The 24,812-nt window shown below is 53.6% G+C and overlaps 12 protein-coding genes across 12 annotated transcripts; 6 read left to right on the top strand and 6 right to left on the bottom strand.

The window, feature by feature from the left end:
* Positions 1-346: 346 nt before the first annotated feature.
* On the top strand, positions 347-1,564 carry J4E90_009088 (uncharacterized protein; the record flags this gene model as incomplete). The annotated part of the gene is made up of 3 exons (XM_051438609.1): positions 347-617; positions 1,001-1,374; positions 1,430-1,564. 3 exons carry the CDS (start codon positions 347-349, stop codon positions 1,562-1,564), a joined length of 780 nt encoding a protein of 259 aa, XP_051287272.1.
* Positions 1,565-3,106: 1,542 nt separating this feature from the next.
* On the top strand, positions 3,107-4,693 carry J4E90_009087 (uncharacterized protein; the record flags this gene model as incomplete). Its single annotated transcript, XM_051438608.1, has 1 exon — positions 3,107-4,693. One exon carries the CDS (start codon positions 3,107-3,109, stop codon positions 4,691-4,693), a length of 1,587 nt encoding a protein of 528 aa, XP_051287271.1.
* Positions 4,694-5,025: 332 nt separating this feature from the next.
* J4E90_009086 (uncharacterized protein) lies at positions 5,026-5,887 on the bottom strand (the record flags this gene model as incomplete). The annotated part of the gene is made up of 3 exons (XM_051438607.1): positions 5,026-5,156; positions 5,221-5,249; positions 5,340-5,887. 3 exons carry the CDS (start codon positions 5,885-5,887, stop codon positions 5,026-5,028), a joined length of 708 nt encoding a protein of 235 aa, XP_051287270.1.
* A 546-nt stretch (positions 5,888-6,433) lies between these two features.
* On the bottom strand, positions 6,434-8,863 carry J4E90_009085 (uncharacterized protein; the record flags this gene model as incomplete). The annotated part of the gene is made up of 1 exon (XM_051438606.1): positions 6,434-8,863. The coding sequence occupies one exon, from the start codon at positions 8,861-8,863 to the stop codon at positions 6,434-6,436; it is 2,430 nt and encodes an 809-aa protein (XP_051287269.1).
* A 145-nt stretch (positions 8,864-9,008) lies between these two features.
* On the top strand, positions 9,009-10,724 carry J4E90_009084 (uncharacterized protein; the record flags this gene model as incomplete). The annotated part of the gene is made up of 5 exons (XM_051438605.1): positions 9,009-9,203; positions 9,275-9,362; positions 9,420-9,680; positions 9,742-10,417; positions 10,466-10,724. 5 exons carry the CDS (start codon positions 9,009-9,011, stop codon positions 10,722-10,724), a joined length of 1,479 nt encoding a protein of 492 aa, XP_051287268.1.
* Positions 10,725-14,217: 3,493 nt separating this feature from the next.
* J4E90_009083 (uncharacterized protein) lies at positions 14,218-14,803 on the top strand (the record flags this gene model as incomplete). The annotated part of the gene is made up of 3 exons (XM_051438604.1): positions 14,218-14,330; positions 14,384-14,394; positions 14,514-14,803. 3 exons carry the CDS (start codon positions 14,218-14,220, stop codon positions 14,801-14,803), a joined length of 414 nt encoding a protein of 137 aa, XP_051287267.1.
* A 602-nt stretch (positions 14,804-15,405) lies between these two features.
* Positions 15,406-17,410, bottom strand: J4E90_009082 (uncharacterized protein; the record flags this gene model as incomplete). The annotated part of the gene is made up of 3 exons (XM_051438603.1): positions 15,406-16,804; positions 16,853-17,207; positions 17,257-17,410. 3 exons carry the CDS (start codon positions 17,408-17,410, stop codon positions 15,406-15,408), a joined length of 1,908 nt encoding a protein of 635 aa, XP_051287266.1.
* A 241-nt stretch (positions 17,411-17,651) lies between these two features.
* J4E90_009081 (uncharacterized protein) lies at positions 17,652-19,404 on the top strand (the record flags this gene model as incomplete). The annotated part of the gene is made up of 5 exons (XM_051438602.1): positions 17,652-17,758; positions 17,813-17,984; positions 18,034-18,088; positions 18,556-18,690; positions 18,737-19,404. The coding sequence occupies 5 exons, from the start codon at positions 17,652-17,654 to the stop codon at positions 19,402-19,404; spliced, it is 1,137 nt and encodes a 378-aa protein (XP_051287265.1).
* Positions 19,405-19,460: 56 nt separating this feature from the next.
* J4E90_009080 (uncharacterized protein) lies at positions 19,461-20,417 on the top strand (the record flags this gene model as incomplete). Its single annotated transcript, XM_051438601.1, has 2 exons — positions 19,461-19,465; positions 19,796-20,417. The coding sequence occupies 2 exons, from the start codon at positions 19,461-19,463 to the stop codon at positions 20,415-20,417; spliced, it is 627 nt and encodes a 208-aa protein (XP_051287264.1).
* A 219-nt stretch (positions 20,418-20,636) lies between these two features.
* Positions 20,637-22,175, bottom strand: J4E90_009079 (uncharacterized protein; the record flags this gene model as incomplete). Its single annotated transcript, XM_051438600.1, has 3 exons — positions 20,637-21,932; positions 21,987-22,039; positions 22,097-22,175. The coding sequence occupies 3 exons, from the start codon at positions 22,173-22,175 to the stop codon at positions 20,637-20,639; spliced, it is 1,428 nt and encodes a 475-aa protein (XP_051287263.1).
* Positions 22,176-22,625: 450 nt separating this feature from the next.
* On the bottom strand, positions 22,626-23,418 carry RAC1 (Rho GTPase protein rac1; the record flags this gene model as incomplete). Its single annotated transcript, XM_051438599.1, is given in 5 exon segments — positions 22,626-22,692; positions 22,739-22,971; positions 23,022-23,202; positions 23,221-23,306; positions 23,356-23,418. 5 exon segments carry the CDS (start codon positions 23,416-23,418, stop codon positions 22,626-22,628), a joined length of 630 nt encoding a protein of 209 aa, XP_051287262.1.
* A 437-nt stretch (positions 23,419-23,855) lies between these two features.
* On the bottom strand, positions 23,856-24,742 carry J4E90_009077 (uncharacterized protein; the record flags this gene model as incomplete). Its single annotated transcript, XM_051438598.1, has 2 exons — positions 23,856-24,370; positions 24,421-24,742. 2 exons carry the CDS (start codon positions 24,740-24,742, stop codon positions 23,856-23,858), a joined length of 837 nt encoding a protein of 278 aa, XP_051287261.1.
* Between the last annotated feature and the right edge of the window lie 70 nt (positions 24,743-24,812).

Raw genomic sequence — 24,812 nt, 5'->3', positions numbered from 1 at the left:
ACACGAACGTGCTTTATCCGATCTGGTCTCCCGAGTTGCAGTGCCGTAGGATCACGAGGGCTTCGGTGACGATGCACGGTAGATTATGAACGCAACGTCTTGACAATGGTAGAGGGGTTATCTGTGTACCGAATTCGGAATGCTCATGCTTTTGCGACCCCGATCAGTAACCTTCGACTATCCGTACAAAGGCCAAGAACAAGGTCCGTTAAGTTCGACCCCCGCACATAGAACAGTGAGTGCCGGGTGTCCGTGTTGATACATATATAGGTGTATTCTGAGTGACTCGATGTTCCTCAATCAGCCATACTCCCTTTCTTCACATCGTCCCGAATACAGTAACATTATGCAACTCCCCAAAACACAAAAGGCGGCCATCAAACAAGGCACCGGCGACAACGCTACGATTACCATCAAGGAGATTCCTGTCCCGGAACCAGCTCCTGACCAGATTCTCGTCAAGATAAACTACAGTGGCCTCTGTGCCTCGGACAAATCCCTGCTCCATGATGAGTGGGACTTCAAGATGGCCGAATGTACCAAAGGCATCGCAGGCCATGAGGGCGCTGGCATCGTTGTAGCCGTTGGCGCAAACGTGCAGGATCTCTGGCAGATTGGTAATCGCGCTGGTATCAAATGGATTGCGTCTGTATGCCGACGATGCGAGTTTTGTACTAATGGCCAAGACGAATGTCATTGCCCGAAGCAGCTGAACAGTGGATTTACTGTTGCGGGAACGTTCCAGGAGTATTGCTTAACGGATGCGAGGTATGCGACGAGATTGCCTGATGGCGTCAAAGACGAGGAGGCGGGCCCGATCATGTGTGGTGGTGTTACAGCATATGTGGCTTGCAAGAGAAGTAAGGTACTCCCCGGGCAGTGGATTGTCATTCCAGGAGCGGGTGGTGGTGAGTATGCGCATAGCGCTTTTGTGTCCTCTTCCGTCTTTCGCAGCGACGAAATTGAAACCGTCATATAAGATGATACTGATACCACCCAGGCCTTGGTCATTTTGGTGTTCAGTACGCTCGCCATATGGGTATGCGCGTTATTGCCATCGACGGCGGCGACGCCAAACGCGATCTCTGCCTCTCTCTTGGTGCCGAGAGGTTTATCGACTTCACTACATGCTCGGACATCACTTCCGAGATCATGAAGATTACTACTTATGGCGCCCATGGCGTGATCGTTTTCGCAGCAACGAAAGCAGGCTACGAACAAGCGCCAAACTTGCTGAGACCCAACGGCACGATGGTGTGTGTAGGTCTACCGAAAGATTCGTCGATCATTGCGGGAGCTAGTCCAATCCTGATGTGCCTCAAGAGATTGAATGTTGTGGGAAGTGTGACAGGAACGCTAAAGGACGTTGAGGAGGTGAGTGTTATTCTCGCGAGCTAGGTAGGGAGACTGCTACTAACTGGGCGGATAGGCACTCGACTTTACTTCGCGAGGACTGGTACATCCGATTCTGACTCATGGTGGTTTGGAGGATATTGATCGGTTCTGTGCAGATATGAATGCAGGGAAGCTTGCTGGACGGGCTGTTATCAAGATCGCTGCGTAGATGGGTACAGTCTATGATGCTCTACATCAAGTAGAGATTTGGTACCGCCATCCTACACTCAAGATAGATCTGCGCCAAACTCTACGTGAAGCAATCCAGAGGCGAATCATTTTTCTGGTTTGCTTGATTCCTTCCTTCGTTATGATGCGACTGAATGCGTGGCACAAGCAGGATTGCCTCATAGGTGACGCGAAAGTGACGGAAAGATGACGTAGAAAGACAAAAAGACGATGTTCGAAAAGGAGCGGCAAAGAAGAAAGGAAGATAGTCGAGCAGGAAGAAGGTGTTGGCGATATCTGGAATCGGACAGGAGGGTGCGACCTGCGTGTGTCGGTCAGTATAGGCCACAAGGCGAGCCTGTCCGAGGTACGGAGGACAAAGATAAGCGGCGAACGCGTGCCGCCTGCGCCAGCGTACCGCGAACCCGAGCCGTGGGATTGCAGTTAGCTGATGACCGAGACGCCAGACGGGAAGACATCCAAATTCGCACACATGAAGACTTGTTGTGACTGCGCATGGCGAACTAGCCTTTCGCATGCCTAGGGCAAGAAGCCGTCATGTGTCGAAGCCAAGATAAAGCCGACCTAGGGCGAGGCCTGACTCAGCTAAACTGGCGCGGTTGGCGTTAGCAGGGAGAGGGGCGTGTCATGTTGGTGGAGCCGAGACTGTCAGCGTGGTGTGGGAGCAGCGAGAAAAGCGATGGTGTGGTGATTCTAGGCTTGGTGAGAGGTGCGCGAGATTCTCAGCTGAGGCAAAAAGCACGCAGGGTGGAGTGGAGTGCGGCGGCACCGTGGCAGTGGCATGCGGACGACGGATCGCTTGCAGAGGTGCAGGACTCGACTTGGCTCAAAGGGGCGGGTGGGCCTGTTTCTAGGTCCTGTTAGCGGGATCTGGAACGTGTTCAGGCCTTGACGAGTTATCCTTGCATGGCACCAACAACTGCAGGGCAGCTGATAGCAACAAGTGATGCTGCTTAACTCTATCATGCCACCGCGCCGCCGACACCCGCTAGGGTTGCTTCGCCGTGAAGTCATCTTCTCCGTCAGCTTCTCCGTCAGCTTCCATTCGCACTGCCCTGCGCTGTCAATCTCTCCGTCAGACTTGTGTCGCATCTTCCTCGGTCACATACGACGCGCCCCGTCCGCATTTCATTCCACAGCAGGACCACCCCTGTCGTAGCTTTTAGATATACCCAACGCGCCTGCCACCGCTTCTTTCGCTTCTGCAGCTCCTGTGGCGTCATCTCTACAGCGACATTGGACTTTGTCCGTTTGCTCGACTTACTTTTTCCTGACGAGAACAAATCACTGTGACACATCGAGTCCGGGGATTTCATCGTCAAACCACTACCGCAAGCCACCCGTTCATGGCGCTTTCTCCTCGATAGGTCCATGAGCTGCTTTGGCACCACATGCCGCTTCCAAATACAGCGCCGATACCTACACTAAAGTCCTGCCCTGACCTTGGCCAAGAGCCCTGCAGCCTTGCAGCCATCTACTCTTCAACGCACCGCCCTGCTCCATAGACTCGACCACTGAAGCCATGGCTCAAACACGTGCACCACGGCCTCGTTCGACAAACCCTTCGCCGGCCACGTCAACATATGGATACCACAACACCTACCACACCCACGCCCAACTGCCCATCGGGTCGCCGCCCTCGTATGCTCGCGCAACCGATCCTCAGACCCGTCGCGTCCTAGACGAAAGGACAAGGAGAGAGAAAGAGGCGGTGCGCAGTATTCAGTCACCCCCGCCCTATACCTGCACCGTCGAGATAGAAGGAGTTGTTGGCATCAAGCAGGAACTATCCTCGCCATTCCAGGTCTCGGGACATCGAGAATGGCATGATGTCTACGCCATACTTCGAGGCACGCAGTTGAGCATACACCGCATAAAGTACCCGGGTCTCCTCAGCAAGAACAAAGAGCCATGCCCAGGTCGCTTGTTGCGAACCTATTCCTTGCAGCATGCTGAAGTTGGCGTGGCATCTGATTTCAAGAAGACATTGCTGATACCAAAGTCTCCTTTCGCCCACCTGGTGCCCGCTGTCGCTCGGCCTAAATTGTACGAAACGGATCCACAGCTTTTCGAGCCTGTACGGGAACATGCCATCCGCCTGCGCCTGGAGTTTGAGCAGTTCTTGCTCTGTCCGTCGACTGAGCAAGGCATGCTCGACTGGGTGGAATTGTTTTGCGCCGCTATCGACATCAGTGCACCCCTAGAAGATCGCAGCGAGCCCCGCTACAGAAGTCTTCCTCGGAGGGGCAGGCGTCAACGCATTTTGGACAATGCGCAGTTCGGAGAAAACCTCGAAAGTCTGACAAGTCTAGAAGCCGGCCGACGCATCATTGCACAACAGGAGCAGATTATCCGCCAACTTTACCCACATCTGGCTGGCACCCGCGATTCGGGCATCAGTCACGCAGCACCCGCGCCAGACTTAGAATTCGACGACTTCGACCCCGAAGACGTTCGTTTCCCGACGCGGCATGCGAGAGAATCTCTAGCACGCATATCTTCGCACGATTACGAGCAAGGCGATGACGAGCGTCCTGAGAGTGACTCCTCGTCAGATTCCAAATCGGCACCCGCGATCCGACCTTGCCCTGCGCAGACCCTGCGTTACCGCCGCCGTTGCGCTCCAGTGTTGCTTGCTTCTTCTCCACGTGTCAGCGACGTAGTCTTTGGAAAAGGCCAACGCTTCCGCATTAGCGTCAAGGCGCACATGCTCGTCGACTATACCCCGCACCCACCCCGTTACGACGTGCATGGTTTCGCGAGGTCCAAACGCTCTGCAAGGCTTACAACGATCCACAGCTCACCAACAGCCACCGCAGACAAAACTGAATCCGCTGCTGCCTCATCAGAGAGACCCAGCTCGCCTATTCGTGGTGTCAGTGATGATTCCATCACCTCAATCACTTTCGGCGAAGACCTAGGCCCTATGCGCTCCAAGTCAAACAGCGATGCTACAGGCCCATCAGGCCCACCATCGCCGTCTGGCATGTCGCAAACAAAGATGGATACTGCGCGTCAACTGAAGACGTTAGGAAAGCGACGAGCGAGCGAGGACAGTCGCGAGACAGGCCTGAGCGCCGTCACAATTGGTGCCGGCTTGATGATCTGAGCATCCATCATACATTTCATCTACACATACTCTCTTATGTCTTGCTGCATCACTGGGCGTCAACCGAGCGTATATCTCGGCCTACAGGGACCATTACTTTTCTTTTTTCAGCATTTGCACCGGTGTCACAAGCCGGAAGGAGGATATACCCACTTTACTTTGTATGGCATATAACGAGAGCGTTTGCGTTGGGTCAGCAGTCGTAGTCGACGGCAGCGGGTCGTCTGTATATAGGCCATTTTGACATCAATCAAATTCATCTATAGAAATGACCCATGCATGTAATCTTTCCATAGCTCGACCTCTCAAGCAACGTCGCGATCCTGACACGTCTAAAACTTGACATAGCCCTTGTCCTTGACAAACGTAGCTAACCACGGTACATCCCTTTCTTGCTGCACCAACTGCGCATAGAACGCGCCATGCGCAGGGCCATCTACACCGTTTACCATGGGCGCACCATCTGCAAATGTAAAGTTATGAAGTCAGTGTATCTCTCATATGCATTTGTATAGTCATTTTCTTACCATGCTGTCGTTGGTCTGCATAGAAGAACCTATATCCCGATATTAGCAGAACGTCCTGTATCCAATCTAGACGTTGACAGCAAGAGAAGTGTTGCGTAGCGGGGAAAAAACAAACTCACCGATACCCCTTCTCCTTGTACAAAGCATCTGCCATGCCAACCCAATGCGCACTCGCGCTCTTTCCCACACCCAGTGTCAAGAACAGCGGGACAGGCGCAATGGTCTGATTCAGCGTATTGCCAGTGTAGATAAACGTCTTCTTATTCCCTGCATGCTCTTCTCCCATACTTTCCCAGCTCTTGACCGCTTCCTGCGCTGCTACATACGGACTCACGGTATTGACATTCAGGTCTTTGGCAAATTGTTCCTGGGATATGGATAGCACGCTCTCTTCCACAGGTGGAGGCGTCAGCGCGGCGGCGTTCCAGACCACAACGCTGGGCGATGTGCCGTACTCTTTTAGCACGAGCGAGAAGAGGTTGGGAATGGATGTTGGCGCCGTGAAATCGGCTTTCAGGGTGAGGATGCCCGTGTCGGGGTTGATGCTGTTCGTGCCGGATCGGGAGGCAGTTGCAACGCGGTAGTTCAGGATGGTGAATGAGGTGCTTATGGCTAAGCCTACATTGGGGCCTGCGCCGAGAATGAGGGCGACGGGTTTGGTGGACATGATGTTGGATTGATGCTGCCCAGGTGCGTGAGGCGGTACGATGAGACAAGAGACAAATGGGGCCAAGATACAGAAGCGGTTGGTGGTCCTATTGAAGATGCATGTGCCCTCCGTTGATACTTATATGCAGTGGAACGGACAATCAGGCAGCCTCCCATCCATCCGCCAGCTTCCAGAGTCCCGTTGCATTTATAATCTGTGCTGCATACCTGTATGTCAGCACAATCACCCCGGACTTTGCTTTCATACATTCTCGCTCTTTGCCAGTCGTTGAGTAGGTGAGAAGCCAAGAGGACGAATCCAGAAGGAGGACGTCGGGAACGTGCATGAAGGGTTACAAACAGGACGTAATCGGTGCCAAGCGAAGACTTACCAATCAACATGACTTGGCGAATCGGGATATTTGGCCGTTTGGTAGGTTGAAATGCAACGGAACTGTGCCGCGCAGGAAGCGAAATGGAAGAGAACTTGAACTGAGCGGCAATTCTCTGAATCCGCGGAATTGGCCATATCGTACAATACACCACTCATACCTATAGTCACCATTCATACGTCATCCAAGTCATAAGCATCGTGCTCAACCCTCTGCTTCCTCCCTTTCCTTCCCTTGCTACCCCGAATTTTCCGATCCGCAGTATACCGTCCATCGCGGTCACCAACCAACAACCTCCCTCCCTTGCCAAGCACCTTTGCGGGGCCTTCCTCGACGGTCCTTCCATCTTTCTCACCAACACCTATTTCGATAGTGACTTGCTTCGCCTTCTTGACTTTCCTGCCCTTTTTGTCGAATTCGTCGTTTGGCCGGCCTAGACGTACGTTGCGTGGTATCCGCGTCTTTGCGCCGAGGGCCCAGAGGTCGCCCCAGCGGACTTTTCGCGCGTCGCGGTAAGCTTGCTTGCTGAAGGAGCGTGGGACGGTCCAGCGCTCTAGCGTGCCAGCAGGTGTGCACACATCTAAGATGATATGGCCTCTGCGCTTAAGTGCGGGGAGCACAAGACGTGGGAAGGTGAGTGGGTTAACGTCGGTAGATGAGGACATGACGGGCTCTTCGGTTCCTGGGTCTGATGATGGGCGCCATTCGTGCCCTTCAAAAGCTGCGGCGGTTGATGCTTCACCTTGCACGAACCCTTTGCCGAGGATGTCATATTGTGGAAGGCGCTGGTCGCGTCCACGCTGGACGGCTAGGTAGCTGAACTGCACATCCTCATGGTTCTTGTCTTTTGCATTCAAGATACGTTGAAGGTATGGAGGGCGGATGTACCGCTGATTGAAGAAACAAAAGTCCTTCCTTCCTTGGCTCACACCTGTAGACTGATACATCGGGCACGTGCTGTGATTTGTGCATGGTGCAACGATCATTCCCGTCTCCTTCTCAGAGAATCTAGTCTCTTCGTCCGGTTTTGACACCTGAGATTCGAGTAGCGTCTCGATAGTTTCTGAGCCGGGAGAAGATATGTGTTTGTTTAGAAGGTATGAACGGGCAGCGGCTACAACTTCAAAGCCTCGTGGTAGGCCTTTCTCAATGAGGATGAGAACACCACCCTTGGGGTTCAGAAGAGACCAGTATTTTTCGACTTGCTCTCTGCGAAGATAGTCTTGTCGGATGGGCCAAAGTGTATGTGGCGCAATGATCACGTCATAGAACTTGCGCGGTTGCTGCGTGTTTCCATCGTCGGCCGCTGTCACAGTCTCTGGCAGTCGCGGGATAAATGTTGTGTTGTCCAGCAACTTGCTTGCACGGTGGCGCAGTGCATCAGATGCGGTCAAGACAGTCGCCTTTCCCAACGGGGTAGCACCAAGCGACGTGTTTCCCGAGTCCTCGTGCATACGTTGCCATTCGGCCTCTAGCATCTCGTGCCATGCGAGCACGCCGACACCACCAGAGCCAGCGTCTAGTATGGTGCCACCCTTTTTGTCCTGCAGCATGTGTTGCAGCCATCCTGACCCTAATCGGCGACGGACTTCAACCATGGCGCTCATGACACTTGCGTATGTGCCTGGCTGTACAGAAGCCATGTAAACATCAGCCTCGATGTTGCCCATATCTGACTGCGAAGGGCCGAGCGGAATTGGTTTCTGCTCGTGGCCCAAGCGTGCAGGGGTCGTGCTGGCGGAGTGAGGCAAACCACGACCGCCAAAGATGCGGTTCGCAGACTCGGCGAGGTGTTTGTGGTTGGCGCGCGTCAGGAGCAGCGCGGTAGGGTCGACGAGCGAGTTCTTGGGCAGAAAGACGGTCGAAGGCGATGGCTTGAAGCGGCCCTCGATGGTCAATGGATGTGCGCGCATAAAGCCGTCTTCCTCTTGCACTTCATCTACGTCCTCCCAGGCCTCTGCTTCCTCTTGTTGCAGTCGACTCTGCTCGTAGATGTCGTCGTGGTATGCCTGCGCCTCTTCCTCCCTGCGCGCTTCCCATTCTTCGGGTGTCATTGTCTCTTGGTCCGGCTCAGCAGCTGCCTCGTCTTCGGCATCGGCCTCTTCCGCGACTTCAATCTCTTCGAGTTGGCCGTCCACCCCCTTCCTGAGCAAGACGATGGAACCATCAGGCCCCTCCTGCTCGACAATCTCGTCGTCAACTGCACCGTCAACGCGTTCCGCCTCTTCGGCAGCATCTGCAAAGACGGCTGGGCCATACAGCCTCTTGTATATTGTGTACTCGTCGTCGGTCAAGTGGTCCCGCGGCAACGTATCGCCGAACTGCTGCCTTGCTCTCCGCGCGTTGACTTCGTGGCTTACCGCGTCGGCTGCCGAGGGAGGCAAGCCTTCAGTATCCCGTGAGGCATGTTGCTGCAATTGTCGTCTTCCAAAGGCTGTAGAGAAGGCTCTTCGTGGCGTTGTAGGCTCCGGGGCGACCAAGCGTAGCGGCGGCGGCGCGTGCCGTGTCTGAGAGGGTAATCTTGCGCTACGCGCTCGTGAAATGGCAATGTTTAGTCGGCACGATGCACATACTGACGGTAAGCCTCTCGTCTTCAGCATCATCGAACGCCGACCTTGATCTTGTCAGCAATGCATTCTGGCCGCTCGAGGCAAAGTTCGCCGCATCTTGAATCCAGGGTCCACGCGCTAAGCCCTGCCCAATCCAGATGCGTGCCGACATGTTTACTCAGCCTGCGCCCCGCTAGAGATGGCTCCCACCAACTATACAACATCGTTTAGTTGTTTCGAAACTATGAAAATGGGCCTGGGGTCTGGAGACTTTGACTATCCGTCGCTGAAGAAGCTACTCGACAACACGACTGCTGAAGTCCTACTTCCGGGCGACGGTGAAGAGTACGAAAAGAGCATCGAGAGGTGGAGTGAGCACTGCATAAAACGAGCTGTACGTTCCCTTAGTTCTGTCTTTCTATACAAATGTTTCTGCATCATGTTCACGCACTTATACGAGCAAAGGCTGCTGTAGTCCTAGTCCGGTCCGCCCATGACGTCTCCGCGGTTTTAGCTCAAATACGCGAGCACAGAATCCCCTTCACAGTCCGCGGTAAGCACATCAGAGTACAGCCAAATTACATGTGAGAGAAAGACTCACATTCTGTAGGGGGAGGCCACAGCACGTCTGGAGCTGCGTCTATCCGAGATGGCATCGTCATCGATCTTTCCAAGATGCGCAAGGTGATTGTCGATGTGGATGCCGAAACAATCAAGGCAGACGGTGGGACTATCTGGGAAGATGTCGACGTTGAGGCTGCCAAGTTTGGTCTTGCAACTGTAGGTGGCACCGTCAACCATACCGGCGTGGGGGGCTTGACTCTGGGAGGAGGCTATGGTTATCTTACAGGAAAGTACGGCTTAACGATTGGTATGTGCATGAACCAGTATCAATGAGTATTGACAAAGTCTGCGTTACTGACATCTTCCAGATAATCTCTTGTCCGTTGACATTGTCCTCGCTTCTGGTGAACAAGTTGTCGCGTCAGCCACCTCAAACCCCGACCTATACTGGGCTGTGCGAGGCGCAGGTCAGAATTTTGGAGTAGTGACGGCATTCACATTCCAGGGTTATCAACAGAGGAGCCATGTGTTTGCGGGGCCGCTGGTTTTCCTTCCGGATAAGCTACCACAGGTCGTTCAATTCGCAAATAAGTTTCATACTACCAACGACGGCAACCAAGCGATGCTCATGGGCTTCTCTGCCCCACCACCGGCGAATGCTTCGGTTGTAATTTGCCAGATCTTTCACAATGGTAACGAAGAAGAAGGAAACGCCTTCTTCGCCGACTTATTTGAACTCGGCCCAATAGCGAACATGACCGCCATGATTCCCTACCCTCAACTCAACAGCCTTCTTAATCAAGGAGCCGGCTTTGATGGACGTAAGCTTTTCGGTGGTGGCGCTTTCAGACTCCCCATGGACCCAAACTTCGCTATGCAGCTTCACGCTGAGTTCAATGCTTTTGTGGCGTCGCATGAGCGAATGAACGAAAGCATGATGCTTTTTGAAGCCGTTCCTTATAAGAAGGTCATGGAGATTTCCAACGACAAGACGGCTTTCTCAAATCGTGGCGATTACTATAATGTGGCTGTGATGATGAAATGGTAAGCCAAATCAGCACCACAGAGGAGTTAATATTAAAGAGAGCACAGGTTCGATCCTTCACTTGACGACAAAATTCGTACGTTCTCACGAAACCTTCTCAAAAAAGCCTCAGAAACTGCCTCGGAACGGTCAAAGGATGGTGGTGTAGGTCAGTACGGCAACTATGCAGCTGCCGATGTTGAGGCGAACGAAATCTTCGGCGCAAACGTGAAGCGACTCGAGGAACTTAAGCACAAGTACGACCCCGATAACCTGTTCAGTCATGGCACAAAATTGACTCCGCGTCCCTTGGTAGTGGTGAATTGAGTACTCCCACCATATGTGCATATATACAACACGGGATGAAATGTATCGAATCAGATGCGTACAAAATTCAGTCTCCGGTTTACTACTATCTATTTACCACGATGATGCTTTGTTTACCAACAGCTCAGTACATACTTTTATGTACTTTCCTTCGTCTCGGCTCGAGGTCGGAGTTACCACATCGGATATATATCTACACTACACGACGCGACAGTAGCGCCGGAAATCAGCAACCCCTGACGTCACCCCATACCACCGGCCTCTACAATATTACCAAGCTTCTACGCCACACTCAGATAACCCTGCACGACTAACCGTATCCACTCCTTTTCAGTCTGCGCTCGGGAAATAATGTCTACCGATGCACCGACAGTATCTGAATCAAAGGACCAACGTTGTGGGGCACGCGATCCACGGAGATTCGTCCTACACGTGCTTAAAACCGAGCGTGCAGACTCTATCAAAATCGCGAAGTTCGCCGCATGCAAGTTCTGTATCTGTTCACTTTCCAAGCTTGAACGCCGGCATAGCGACACTGTTTCCCTCACCACAACCTTCTCTATCGTTGAAAAACACAGACGAGTTATATTTATATACATGGAAGTTCACGCCCTACACTAGTAATCATAGTCTGCTACACGTATTTGACAGCATACCCAGTCTTTGTGCACGCCTCTTCTCAGTCTCACGTCACCATGGAAAGCACAAGACGACCACGAGCTCAAAGATCATCCACGTGCCGATCAGTATCCCGACAACGGCGACTCGACAACGCACCATTACATCGTATCTTGTCCAGTCAATTCCCAGACGATCATTCGGTTTATCACCATGAAGATGGCGAGGGAACCCATGTCGACGAGGACGCCAGTTCATTGCACAAGACTGAGACTGAAAGGCGAGACGAGAACTCGTCCAGTGACAACGACGACGGCGGCGACAGCGGCGATGACAAAGGTGGGAAAGAAGTAAAAGACGATACCGCTCAAGAGGAAAATACGATTTACAAGGAGATACGGGGTGGTATTCCATACGAGCGTGATGTGGTGGCACTATCACGTTTAGAAAAGCAAAAGTCTACGCGGTCCGTCAAAGACCCAAATTTGGTATATTCTACCTGACAGACATTGACTGCTACTGTAACATCTAACATACATAAGGTCACATGGGATTCAGAGTTCGACCCACATAATCCAAAGAACTGTAGGTTTGGTCTCCCCAACTAAGCACAGATAAGTTGTGGTCTAACAGCTGGTAGGGTCCATGAAGCGGAAATGGGCAGCAACTATCATTGTCTCTTCTTTTACCCTCGTCTCGCCAATATCCTCGTCCATGATCTCGCCAGCTCTGAGCAGCATCAGTGCTGAATTCGGCATCACAAATGAAGTCGAAGCCCAGCTTACCTTATCCATCTTCGTTCTGGCGTATGCAATTGGACCGCTGTTCCTAGGCCCACTATCGGAGATCTATGGACGAGTCATCGTCTTGCAGCTGTCAAACTTGTTCTACTTGGCTTGGAATTTGGGATGTGGATTTGCTCAGACATCTGGCCAGCTCATGGCATTCCGATTCTTCAGTGGTTTAGGCGGATCTGCACCATTAGCTATTGGTGGTGTATGTACTCTCTTCCTGAAAAATGCCGTTGGAAGATAAAACGCTAATTGACTTACTAGGGTGTTCTTAGCGATTGTTTCCTTCCCGAGCAGCGTGGCCGAGCCATAGCAATCTATTCACTGGCTCCATTACTGGGCCCGGCTATCGGGCCTATTGCCGGTGGCTTCATCTCTCAAAACACGACTTGGAGATGGTGTTTCTACGCCACCACGATCTTCACAGCAATAGTGCAATGTCTCGGGTTCTTCTTTCTGCAAGAAACATACGCACCAAAGCTCCTTGAGTGGAAGCGAAACAAACTGCGTAAAGAGACAAGCAACGAAGAACTACACACTGAGTTCGATAATCCTGATCGAACGCTTGCAACAACTATTAAAATCGCCATGAGAAGGCCGTTCAAGCTGCTCATCACCCAGCCCATTGTGCAAGTTCTAGCTTGCTACATGGCCTACCTGTATGGCCTCATGTATCTGATGCTCTCGACCTTCCCCAGCTTATGGGTCACGCGCTATGGCATGACTATAGGGATTGGTTCTTTGAACTTCATCTCCATGGGCATGGGCTTCTTCCTCGGCACACAGATCACCGCACCCCTCAATGACGCCCTCTACCGCCGCCTAAAGAAACGCAACAACGGCATCGGTAAACCAGAATTTCGCATTCCAATCATGATCCCTGCGTCTCTTCTCGTTCCAATCGGCCTTTTTTGGTATGGTTGGAGTGCACAAGCGCAGGTACATTGGATCATGCCTAATATCGGTGCTGCGATATTTTGCGCGGGTGTTATTGTGGGGTTTCAGTGTATACAGACTTATCTTGTTGACAGCTATACACGGTACGCTGCGAGTGCTATCGCGGCGGCGACGGTGCTCAGGTCGTTGGCTGGGTTTGGATTTCCGTTGTTTGCACCGGCTATGTATGACGAGTTGGATTTTGGATGGGGAAATAGCGTGCTGGGCTTGATCGCCTTGGCTTTGGGTGTCCCAGCGCCGTTCATGCTATGGAAGTTTGGGGAGAAGTTAAGGAGTAGTAGCAAATTTGCCGCGGGCTGAAGGTGTCGCAGAAGCGTCAATACCCGCCTCGTAATGTGGAAAGCAACGCGCGGGGACTTCATGTTGCGAAATCAGATTAGACGAGAGGGCTAATCGAAGTGGACTACTTGAAAGCATACTAGAATAGCCGCACGCTATCAGTCGTGACTTGAGTTCGTCATTCTCAAACACGTTCTTCGTAAAACACAAGTCGTGAGCGACAAATTGTCTCTATCATTCCGCCCTTTGTCCACAGCCTAGCTATGTAGAGCTATTTTTTCAGCTGGTACTAAAAGTATGTCCGACGCGACGGCCCATGACGCCAACTGCGTGTCCATCTCAGTCGTCAATTTCGTAATGCAGCGATACATTGAGCCAGCTTCGTCAGTTCCACCTCTCAGTCTTCCTAATCACACCCTGGAGTACAGCAATTAGAGCATCCGTAAATATATCCAAAATCGACATGTAAAGAAAGCATCGTGAGATGACGGCTGCAGCTTTATCGTCACCCTGAGCATCTTTGGGGCGTCGCCGACACACCAGCCGGGCAACACTCCAGCGAAGCACCTCAAAGCTATCTCAATCATCCCGCATACCAGAGCGCGCCTTCAATGACCAGCCCAAAATAAGACCAGGCCCCAGTCTTAGTCAAGATCGCATTCTCCTCTTGGTTGAGGTGTCTGACAAGCTACCTAGGGAGTGGGGGGTGTGCGATTGGGACCGTGCCCTAGCAACCCGCGAACTTCCCCGCATAAACACACTTTTGCTCGACCAGTACTTGCGCCGCAGAGGCCGTTACTCTAACAACCTTTCGCGTCGAGCCCTCAGATACTCTACATAATACCGAAATGTCCGACGAAGATCTCGAGCAGATAAGACGCGCGCGCCTGCAGCAGTTACAACAACAGGGCGGGGGAAGCGGAGGACAAGGAGGCGAAGGCGCCGAGCAAGATTCGCGAAAGTAAATACAATTATACACGAAGATCAAGGTTTCTTACTAAGGCAGAGTTACAGGCAGCAAGAGGGTACGTTTTCAGAATCTCTCCTGGCGCAGACATGCATCACTTGACCACACACTCCCCCTTCGCCCACTCGTCCAAACCCCGCCGTCCACTAGCAACCACGGGCTAACCCTTCCCATCAGCCGACCAGCGTTCCTCCATCCTCTCACAAATCCTTCTCCCCGAAGCAGCCGACCGTCTCGGCCGTATCCGCCTTGTCAAGGAATCGCGCGCAACCGACATCGAGAACAGACTTATAATGCTTGCGCGGACTGGCCAATTACGACAGAAGGTTACAGAAGATCAGCTCAAAGAGATACTGGGGGCTGTAGCAGAGCAACAGGAGAAGGAAGAGCAGAAGATTGTTGTCAACAGGAGGGGAGGGAACTGGGACGATGATGATGAGCTCGAGGAACTCATGAAGGATGTATAGGGAAGCGAGGATAGGTAAACAAAGGGAGAGAGACACACACAGATGCTGGGTGTTGCATTAGGCGGTGCTTCTGGGACATGCAAGGCAGGTAGTCTTGCGCATGAAAGCTAAGGTACGACTTCTCATGGCAACTTCACGACGTGCATCAAGTCGTACATGATTTGTGACTATTATCCATCTGCCGGTGGTTGTTCAATACTCGCTACTTAGTGCTCAATCATGACGAATGATAACCTGTGGATTAGTGAAGAAGCAAGCACAAGAGAAGAACAACATCAGATGTGCCGTTCGATAAAATCGCAGCCGCAAATGGGAGTAGTACCACCATCCGCTTGGTGCAAACAGTGTGCGCAGTTGAAAAGAGGGTTCGGACGAAGTGAGGCTATAGATGCCGCGTGAAAGACTCAAACAGTGTTCTAATGCTAGGTAAGCGTGGGTTTTTACCAGTATACCATCTTCCGAGTGTTATCTGAGGTATAGATGAACAAGCCAACCTGTCGCAAAGACCATGACAAGCATTTGCATGTAACCCCCAAATGAAAGTACCGGATTCGATCACAAGCGCGATCTTGGAGTTGTCGTAGGCATTGAAACCAATGATCTCACGTCGCTGCCATCCTGGCCATACCCTCCCTATCCTCCGCGCTCAAGGTATTGGCCTTGGCAGCTTCCTTCCATCTCTCAAGCTGCTCATACTGCTCATACTCCAGCTTGCCTTTCAATAACTTCAACAGCTTTGGTGTGAACTTTCCCGTTGCATATACGACACCATCGTACTGCTTTGCGAAGAGCAAGATCACTAGCGTTAAGAAGAGTACGGGGCCGTCGGAAGCTTTTTGTTTCTTGATTCGGCGAAGCATGTCGTCGAGCATCGATTGCTTGGCAGCAGCCAGCGAATCTGTAGATGGATGGTTGATACCTTGTTTTTTGTTGAATTTCTCCAAAGCTGAAGATAGTGATGTATTATCCAGAGGCGTCGTGGACTCCAGCACACTCGAGAGCTTGGTAACATTCTTTCTTGTTTTGCGGCTGAGGACTAGACCCTGCGCTCGTGCTTTGGCAATAGTATCGGGTATAAGGTCCTTATGTGCGTAAGTTGCAAAGACCTGAGCAAGCTGGCTGTGCAATTTCTGGTCCATGACTGAAACTAAGCCGGCGCTGTATATCCGATATCGGGTGAGCATGCGATCTGTCCAGTACATGGCAAACTCCTCTTCATTCAGTGTTTCGAACGAGGACACGTGGAACCAGAAGCGCTCTTCTAATAACTTCTCAACTGGTTTTTGTTGGAGGAGAAGGCGCTGAACAAGGCCTGTGGGAGGAATCATGTCTTTGATCTTGTCTCGAGTGAATTTCACGTCTTCCACTAGGGTTGGATCGTCGTGTAGACTTTGCCATTGTGCCTTTGCAGCTTCTTTTGCGTAGCCAGCGAGCTCGTCGAGTGCTCCGTCTCGGCGCCTTTCAGTGAGTATCAGAGTGCCGACGCGCACTATCTTCAGCCCTCCAGTGGTCTCGGAGAAGTGAGCGACAATGGAGTTCTTGGCTCGGCCGGCCACCTGCTCCCTTATAGTTGGTGGAAGACGGGAGCCAATCACTTCGGTGACATCAAGGGTACAACCTTCTTGTTCAAGGATGCGTACGCAATCTTGCTCTAACCTGGAGATCCAGATCAGTGATACAGCGAAAGAGTCTATTACCTCAATGCCTGAGAGTTGCTGGAAGTAAGACAATGCGACTTGGGAAGACGGGAAAAGTTCGATGAAGTCGGAGGCGAATCTTTGCACATCGAGATAGGCAAGAGCGCCGGACTGCAGGTCGTAGACTGTGGTATCGCGTTCGGATTCTAGATATCGCTTGGGTGTGCACAAAACGCTAACGTCAGTTTCCTGGATGTTGACCTTGGAAGTAAGATTTTCAGACTGCAAGAGTCGCTCGAGAGTATGCAGAATGAACCATGTAGGGGGATTGTCAGGCAAATCAGCTGGTTTGATATTGAGAGTCCTGTACAGAGTGAGCATGCGATGCATCTAAGGCAAGTCCTGCACTTACCGGACATCATCGACCGTCTTTTGAATCATACTCTTTACTATGTCCGCGATCTTGTGAGCATAGGCCTTAGTGTAGATGTAGCCGTTAGTTTCCAGGACGTTATAATCTTGACTGGACAGGAGGAAGTCAAGACTCTTGGAAGAGACACGGTGCTGGGCAATGAATTCGGCCTTGGATGCCAGTCCCCCAGATGACAGGCGAGTGACTATCGTGTCTCGCTCATCTATGGGAATAATGCTTTCCTCGTCCGCGCTGAACAAACATAGCTTGGGGTGGCTGTGGACTAGTTGATGGACAAGTAATCGACCTATGTCGAGGTCGTTGGCCAATGTGGAAACCGGTATCCGCTCTGTCTCTGGTGCATGCTTCAGCAAATGTAGCCAAGAGAGATTACGAACGCTCACCTTTGGTCACGCGGCTTCTGAAACGAGCCTGGACAAACTGGAGCGTAACGAAAGCATGGCCGCTGGAGGATAGCACAAGCCGCGGAACAAAATCGGAAGTGTCTTGCGGAGGGAAGAGGGCGAAGATGTCCTTCACATCATGTGCGGTAAACATGCCAGCTGGACGTTGGGTAGCGCTGCAGACTAGATTGCCAACATGTACTGTTCAGGAACAGTGCTGTGAGCTCGAACGGTTCGGCGGCGTTGGAGTATATAGTGCAAGGGAAAGCGTCAGAGGCTGGATTGCGCTGATTGGTGGGGAGCGGGCAGCGGGCGGCAGAACACCGGGATTGAACAAGGTTGTGGCTCATGGTCGAGTGCTCGCAGACATTCAACCCATTCCGCCCACCGCCACCATGTCTCAATTCCGCGCGGCCAAGCTGGACATTGGATGTTTCGCAAAGATTCGCAATATCCGCGACCACACCAAGCGGAAGGTGTACTCGGAGAATGAGCCCGAACGGCATGCGCCTCTGCACCTAATGCTCCCATCGCGCAACGACTGACGACGACACAGACAAGCTCTGCGATACCTAATCCGCAATACCACCCTTCCGCAACGAGTCCGCGCGCAGGCTCAGCTCCAGCTCTCGCAGATGCACTGCTACACACGCTACACCCAGATCAAGAATAGGTGTATAATGGGCGGCAAGGGCCGTGGTGTCTTCAGCGACTTCAGAATGGGACGAGTATGCCATGGCATTCTCTTCGGGCGACGCAGGGCTGACGATCCTATAGTATCAATTTCGCGTAAACGCTCTCGCGGGAAACCTACCGGGCGTGAAGAAAGCAAGTTGGTAGGTGTGCTTCTACGAGAACCAGACTGTTTCCATGTACAATACTGTGAGGCGAGCATTGCGCCAATGTCACACACCTACTTTTGGCACTACATATGGCCTTGCACATGACCGCTCTTCGGGCGCAAACTGCGAGACTTTGCATGCGAAATCTTCGTGGTTGACCCATCGCACTGTCTACTTTGCCCTCACCTCGCTCTCTCACCGTGCGAATAACCCTTTCCTAATCGGTTTGCTCTCACCACGCGCTACAAACAACGGCAGCGGCAACCCACCGCGCCAGCAATAAAAGCCGACTTCCGTGGCCATTGCACCTACAATCCCTACTACAGCAATAGCTCTGGTTGCCGTTTTTTAACAACTCACTTCGCCGCTGTCTACGGTCCATAGACGCCCCCAAGCATCTGCGTCAGCATGTTCCGCCGCATAGAAGACACTCTGGAGCCGGATCCATCATTTCCAGCGGACCTCAACCAACTTGGCTTCTTCATCAACCTCTCAGGTGATATCCGTATGATCGACGCGCCCGAGAAGCCCTATGTCTACCACGCCACCAACAATGAGCGCGTCAACGAGGTGCGCCGCGAGGCCATGCAAAGTACATTCCAATCTCCATTGAAACACTCGCAGCTAACACATCACAGCCTGCCAGCGCAAGGAAGCAGAGAAGCGCCTGTCCTACCTCGGCCTCGAGTGCATCCACCTTCCCGACTTCGCCATGACCAAGCCCAATGGTCCACATGTACCTATCCTTGCTCCACCGCCTGACCTCCTCAAGACGCGAAAGCGATTGATTGTACTGGTAAACGACACCATGCAAGATCTAGGCATCCTGGCGTATAGACAGTTGCAGCGGGAACTCGGCATCAACGGTGGCTCAGTCGTCAACTTTGCCAAGGAGATGGTCAAGTGCTCGGACACTGACAACACCGCTGAAAGGGACGCGAAGATTTTCAAAGATGGTCATGTTCTCCAAGACAAGACTACCACTCCTGCTTTGATTGTCTTGAACGCGGGCCAGCTGCTGTACTCGCACAAGTACGACCAGGCCATGACTCTACGCAGTTGGTCCGCCATGCCACGCAAGTCAATCGCCCACGACATGGTCCGCATCCGTGACAACGAGAACCGTGTTCCAGGTCATGAAAATGCCAAGAAACATGTCAAGACTGTCTTTGACGAAGTCATCTGCAACCCCGATCGTGTTGCAGCCGACGCAGAAGTCTACGTCATCGCTATTGAAGACGGAACGGAGAGTATCTTGAACCTGCTCACGCACGACTGTACGTCTCCTGGCCCTGCTTTCACCTGAGGGGTTTACACTAACGTATTGTTATAGTCGGCAAGTATGGTACCCGTATCACGGCCATGGCGTTCATTCACTCCTTGATCGACGACTCCCAAATCAAAGATGAACAGATTCGCGCTTTCATGCATCAGCGCACACGTCAGTGGCGATTCAGCGATCTGACATGCAACCCCCAGCACTGTGTCGACTTACCGACTGACTACAATCGACAAGTCAACGGGCCTTGTTCTGCAGACACACCATCAACCATACAATCAATCAAGCACATGTCTTGGCACGCTTCGATTCCTACAGGCCCAGTCTCGGCTCTAACGAAGGCTTTCCACAGCCTCGCTCTCAGCGTCACCTCTTCGGCCGGGGCTTCCACTCCAACCGCAACATCAACCTCTACTAGTGGAGAAGAAAGCACAGAATGGTCCTCGGGTCAAGCTGTCATCTGCCCTACCTTCGCGGGCGGCGACAATTCGGTTGGTGAATGCATCTTTACCTACCCTCCCACCCAGCATGCCATTCTCTCTTTCTTCCAAGACGTCGCGCAAGACCCGGTCCACTATCGCAACCCACCTGGCCTCCAAATCTTTACCGAAGCCCCCAAGCCCAGCCCCGAAAATCCTCTTGCACTATCTTCAGACCACGAGAATGACGCTGGGCTCTACTTGCAAAATCTCTTGCCGCAGACGACGTCTGAGCACGCTGAGCTAGATGAAGCTCGCGAGCGGCTCGCCGAGTTACAAGTTGCCTTGTCTGCCTGCCCTACTGATGCTGCAGAGCTAGACAAGGGTCGCGTGAAGTTGGAAGTTAAGGTGAAGAGCATGGAGGCGAAGATTGAGTCTTTAGAGATCAAGGCGCTGAGTCACGGCGGACTGGCCGCGGGTGAAGTGGTCGAGAAGCGCGAGGATTGGAAGCCGCAGGTTGAGGGTCCCCAGGTACCATTTGCAGGGACCATGGTGGATAGTGAACTGTTGAAGGCGGCGGGGCTGATGGAGTCTGTGGATGAAGAAAAGGCTTTTGTTTGAATGGCGAATGGCAGCTCTAATCGTGTAGCGAAGATGAGGGGATGATGGCAAGTCCCGGATGGAAAGGACACAAAAGCGTTTGTTTTTCAGCCATCCTACGCACCACGAACTCCTCCTCTTGTCACGTCAGCACGAGGAAGACGTCTTTTGGCTGCTCGGCGATGGAGTTAGGGTCATCTACCTTATTTGCATCATGTCCTTGAGAATAAGACCACAGCCTCAATCTCGCTTATCGTTGTCCTCAGGCCTAGGTTCAGTACTCAACTGATTCCCGTTATAGAACTGTTGAGGTACATCTCTTGCCCGCTGGTCCGCCAGCGTTCTTACCCTCATCCCACCCGAAGTTGCCTGATCCAGCACAGGATCGTGACTGGGATCCCGGGTAGGTCTGCTGCCCATGGTACGACCACCACCGCCATGGTTGTTACTGCTACTACCATCACCACCTTGCTCGTGTTGCGCCCCGTAGCCTATAACGGAGCTGATGGTACTCCCCACGTAGCCAACAGTAGAAGTGAGAAGCCCAAAGGCCCCGCCAACGATGCCCGTCGCGGCTCCTGCTATACCTCCTCCAGTGCCCCCGGAATACGCATCCGAGTAACCCTTTACTGGCACCAGTACCAACGTCGCACTGGGCGCTAGATCAATATCGCCCAACTCGACGGCCTCGTCGCCGGCAGAGAGCTCACGACTGGGCGATGGAGCGAGTATATGTCGGAAAAAGTAAGGAGGCAGTTGTTTGTTGTTGATGTTCTCGTCATCCTGGGTCAATTTCCCAAACTCAGTGTCAACCCAGGACCGCACGTCAGTCTGCAGGGTGGCGGAGCGAGGGAATGTAGAGCGAATGGTGCGGCCATCGAACAAACGAACATTGAGAGCGACGGTTTTGGAGTTGGTGCCTCGCGAGGACGTTGGCACTGGCTGTGATGTGTCGGGGGCTCGTAGTGCGCCCTTGTTCCTCTCCTTCTCGCGTTCTGCTTTGCGCAATTCGGCATCTACTTTGCGCGCTGCTTTGTCGGCTTCTATTCGTGCTTTTATACGGGCTAACTCTTCGGCATCTTCTCGTTTCTTCTTTCGCAGGGCGTCGCGGGCTTCTTGTTGGGCTTTGGTGGCGGATGTGGATGGGAGAGTGGGGTGCTGGGAGCCTGTGGCTTTTTGCTTGCCTGGGGTGTTGGACGTGAGGGTGGGTAGTGAGGTTTCGGGGAGGCCATACAGGTCGTCTTCGGCTGCAGCATTCGCTATACTATTCGTAGGTTCTGGTGTGCTTGCTTGTGGGGGAGAGGTTGGTGCTGCGTTGGAGGCTGGGATGGGATTCGCTCCCAGGACGCGTCGGATTGAGTTGATAAAGTCATCTCTCGTGGCATCGTTCTTGAGTTGAACTTGGAGTTGGCCGTTCTGGATGACGACGAAAGTGGGCACGCTCGAGACATCGGAGAAGGCAGCCAGAAAACCGGCTTCGGTCGAGCCCGCTTCGAGTCGCAGGACGACCGCTTTTTGGTGGAGCAGAGTCGACAGCTAGACATGCATCATCAGCGCGTGTTGTGAAAACCTGGCCGAGTCCCAACGTACCCATCCGCTCTTCAGCCACTCGCCTTCCCACTCGTGGCTCGTGGCGCCGTCGTCTACGCAGCTAGTCAGTCACGATGCTTCCCAGATTCCGATAGTGCACCGTCACGTACCTCGAACGAAGCAGGCAACGAGTTTCTGCTCCTGAATGGCAAGCGCGATTCCGCTCTGTAGGCTGCCTTGGTGGAACATGTTGGTGGGTGGTGGTGGTGGCTCCATGTCTGCACTACCGCGGGGATTAGCCTGGGAACCTGCTCGGCGCGTGGTACCGTGGCCAGACGACGCACGAGCATGGCCGGCGGCCGTCAGCGCCCGCTTCATTCAGTGGCTTATTCACACGGCGTTGGAGATGTGCAAAGGGAAAAGATGCAATAAACAGTTCTATCGGTAATGCCAAGCCCATGAATCCTCCACGCCGAAGAAGGGTAATGCTGCAATAAGCCAATGCTAGACTCGCTCTATATCCAAACATCAAGCCAGAAGGTGCTGCACAGCATGTGCCCCTTCTGCTTGGTCCCGCCGTTCCGCTTGGGCTTCCCAATGATGCCGACCGTGTACAGTGTCGGGAGTGAGTGGCATATCCAAGTTGTTGGTCTTTTCCCAATCAGGCCAAAGCCGTGGCCCCTGGGCCCTGGTATCGGCTTATAGGATGGTGCACTTCTTCTTGTTCTTGGTCGCCGACTGCTGGGGACGGGGGCTGAGGACGGCGCTGGGGCAGGTTAGGACAGTCATGCAGGGAGCACATGGGAACATACCGAATAGCTTCGTCAAAGACACTCTTCAGGTTGCGCTGTGTGAGGGCGGAGCACTCGAGGTACTTCTGCGCCTTGATCTCTTTTGCGACCATGACGGCCTGCTCGTACTGGATGGGCGCCATCTTCTTCTGCCTCAACGACTCCTTGGTCGCCTCATCGTCCCTCAGATCGAGCTTGGTGCCGACGAGGATAATGGGAACGCCGGGCGCGTGGTGATCTATCTCAGGGTACCACTGGCAGGGGGTTAGCGGGTGCGCACGCGGCGTGGCGGGCGGCTTGGTACCTTTGCCTTGACGTTGTCAAACGACGGGGGGCTGACGATGGAGAAGCAGATGAGGAACACGTCCGTCTGGGGGTACGAGAGCGGGCGCAGTCGGTCGTAGTCCTCCTGGCCGGCCGTGTCCCACAGCCCCAGGCTTATGGGCTTCCCGTCGACCATGACATTTGCCGAGTAGTTGTCGAAGCTGGGCGAGTTAGCTCACGCGTGGTGCAGCGAGGGGCGGGCGTACACGGTGGGGATGTACTCGCCCGGGAAGGCGTTGGTCGTGTACGAGATGAGGAGACATGTCTGCGCGATTAGCAGGCTGCGCGGCTGTCGCGGGGGCGGCGAGGCTCACCTTGCCTACAGCGCCGTCGCCGGTCACGACGCACTTGAGCGATTGCGTCGCGGGAGCAGCCATGGTGCGCGAGGTGTCGCCCGGGGAGCGTGGCTTTGGCGGACCCGGTTCGGCGGAGCAACGGGGCGGCGAGGGTGGAGCGGATCGAGTCGGGCGCAGGGCAGGGCAGGGCAGGGCAGGCAGGCAGGCAGGCAGGCAGGGCAGGGCAGGGCAGGGCACGATGCAGATGCAGCGAGGCGGCGCGTGGGAGGTAGAGGACGCACCGGCGAGACTGCGCAGCACGATGCGGGTAGCAGGTAGCTTCTGTGAAGGCGCGGGAGCTATCTGCAGCGTAGGGGGGCGTTTTATCGCTTGGCAGGCGGCGGGTCACGAAGCGAGCTGGAGCTGGAGCGACCAAGCTCGACGAGCGCGTACCCTCTTGAAACCCTTGTGCAACACGCTGCTCACGCCTGCCATCCGCCGTGCTAGCTAGCTACGGGCTCGTGCTACGCCTACATGCTTCAATACCACACAAACAGTCCCTCGCCGCCTTGCCTGTCCTCACCCACCAGCTGCTTGCACACCACCAGCCTGACCACGGCCTCGTGCAACTCTCTCATGTCGAGAATGCCGCGCTTCTTCCCGTCAATGTACGACACGTCCACCACGACTCGTTTCAAGTTGGCCGTCGACAAGGCTCCCTCTTGCAAGAGCGCTATCAACCGATCCGGTGTCCCAACCCCGTAGTCGATTCTGCTCTTGCTCAAATGCGCGACCTGGTCTGCGAGCTTCAGGTGCTTTGCAAACAGTTTGGCTACGCTGGGCTTCTCGACTCCCTGGGTAGGTAGCCCAGACTTGAGACATCGGCAGACGTCTGCCGCTCGCATCCCAGAGCCCGTCACTACAAGCGTGTGGGGAGCGCCGGGCGGCTTGCATGGCGTCGCCTCCAGCGTCCCTGCCTGCTTCTTGAGAAAGGCAGGCAGCTTGTCTGTAGTTCGCGGCTCCGTCCAGCTGCTACTGTCCTGCACCGTCCGCGCTGCTTGACGTCAGCATTTCACGATATGTCTCGGGCGCTCAAACACTCACCAGAAATCCACAAGTCCTCGAGCTCGACACTGCTCAAATCCTTCCCGTAAAGCCGTGTTCGTGCGTTGACATAGTCGGCAACAAGCTGACCATCCATGCGCTCGAAAGCGTGATTGACTCCCAGCCCTTGGTCCAGATCGTCTTCAGAAATCGCCTTTGCTTTCTGCTTCTTCTTCTCTTTGCGTTTGGCCTTCTTGGCTGCTTTTTTGCCGTCCTTGCTGGCTTCGGGCTCGGCTTGCCGTTTCCTTTTCTTCGACGACGCGTCAAGATCGAACTGGGCTTCCATCAGGGGCACGCCTCCCTCTGATTCCGAGTCGGACATGGTGAGACTAGTGTTTTGTGTGACGGAGCGACACCTGAGTTTGCGACGGAAAAAGTTGCAGCGCATCGAG

Source organism: Alternaria incomplexa (assembly GCF_024043165.1).
Source record: "Alternaria incomplexa strain BMP 0042 chromosome Unknown scaffold_15, whole genome shotgun sequence".
NCBI classification, from domain to species: domain Eukaryota; kingdom Fungi; phylum Ascomycota; class Dothideomycetes; order Pleosporales; family Pleosporaceae; genus Alternaria; species Alternaria incomplexa.
The sequence above is the reverse complement of the archived record's forward strand: the minus strand, read 5'-3'. Positions and strand labels throughout refer to the sequence as shown.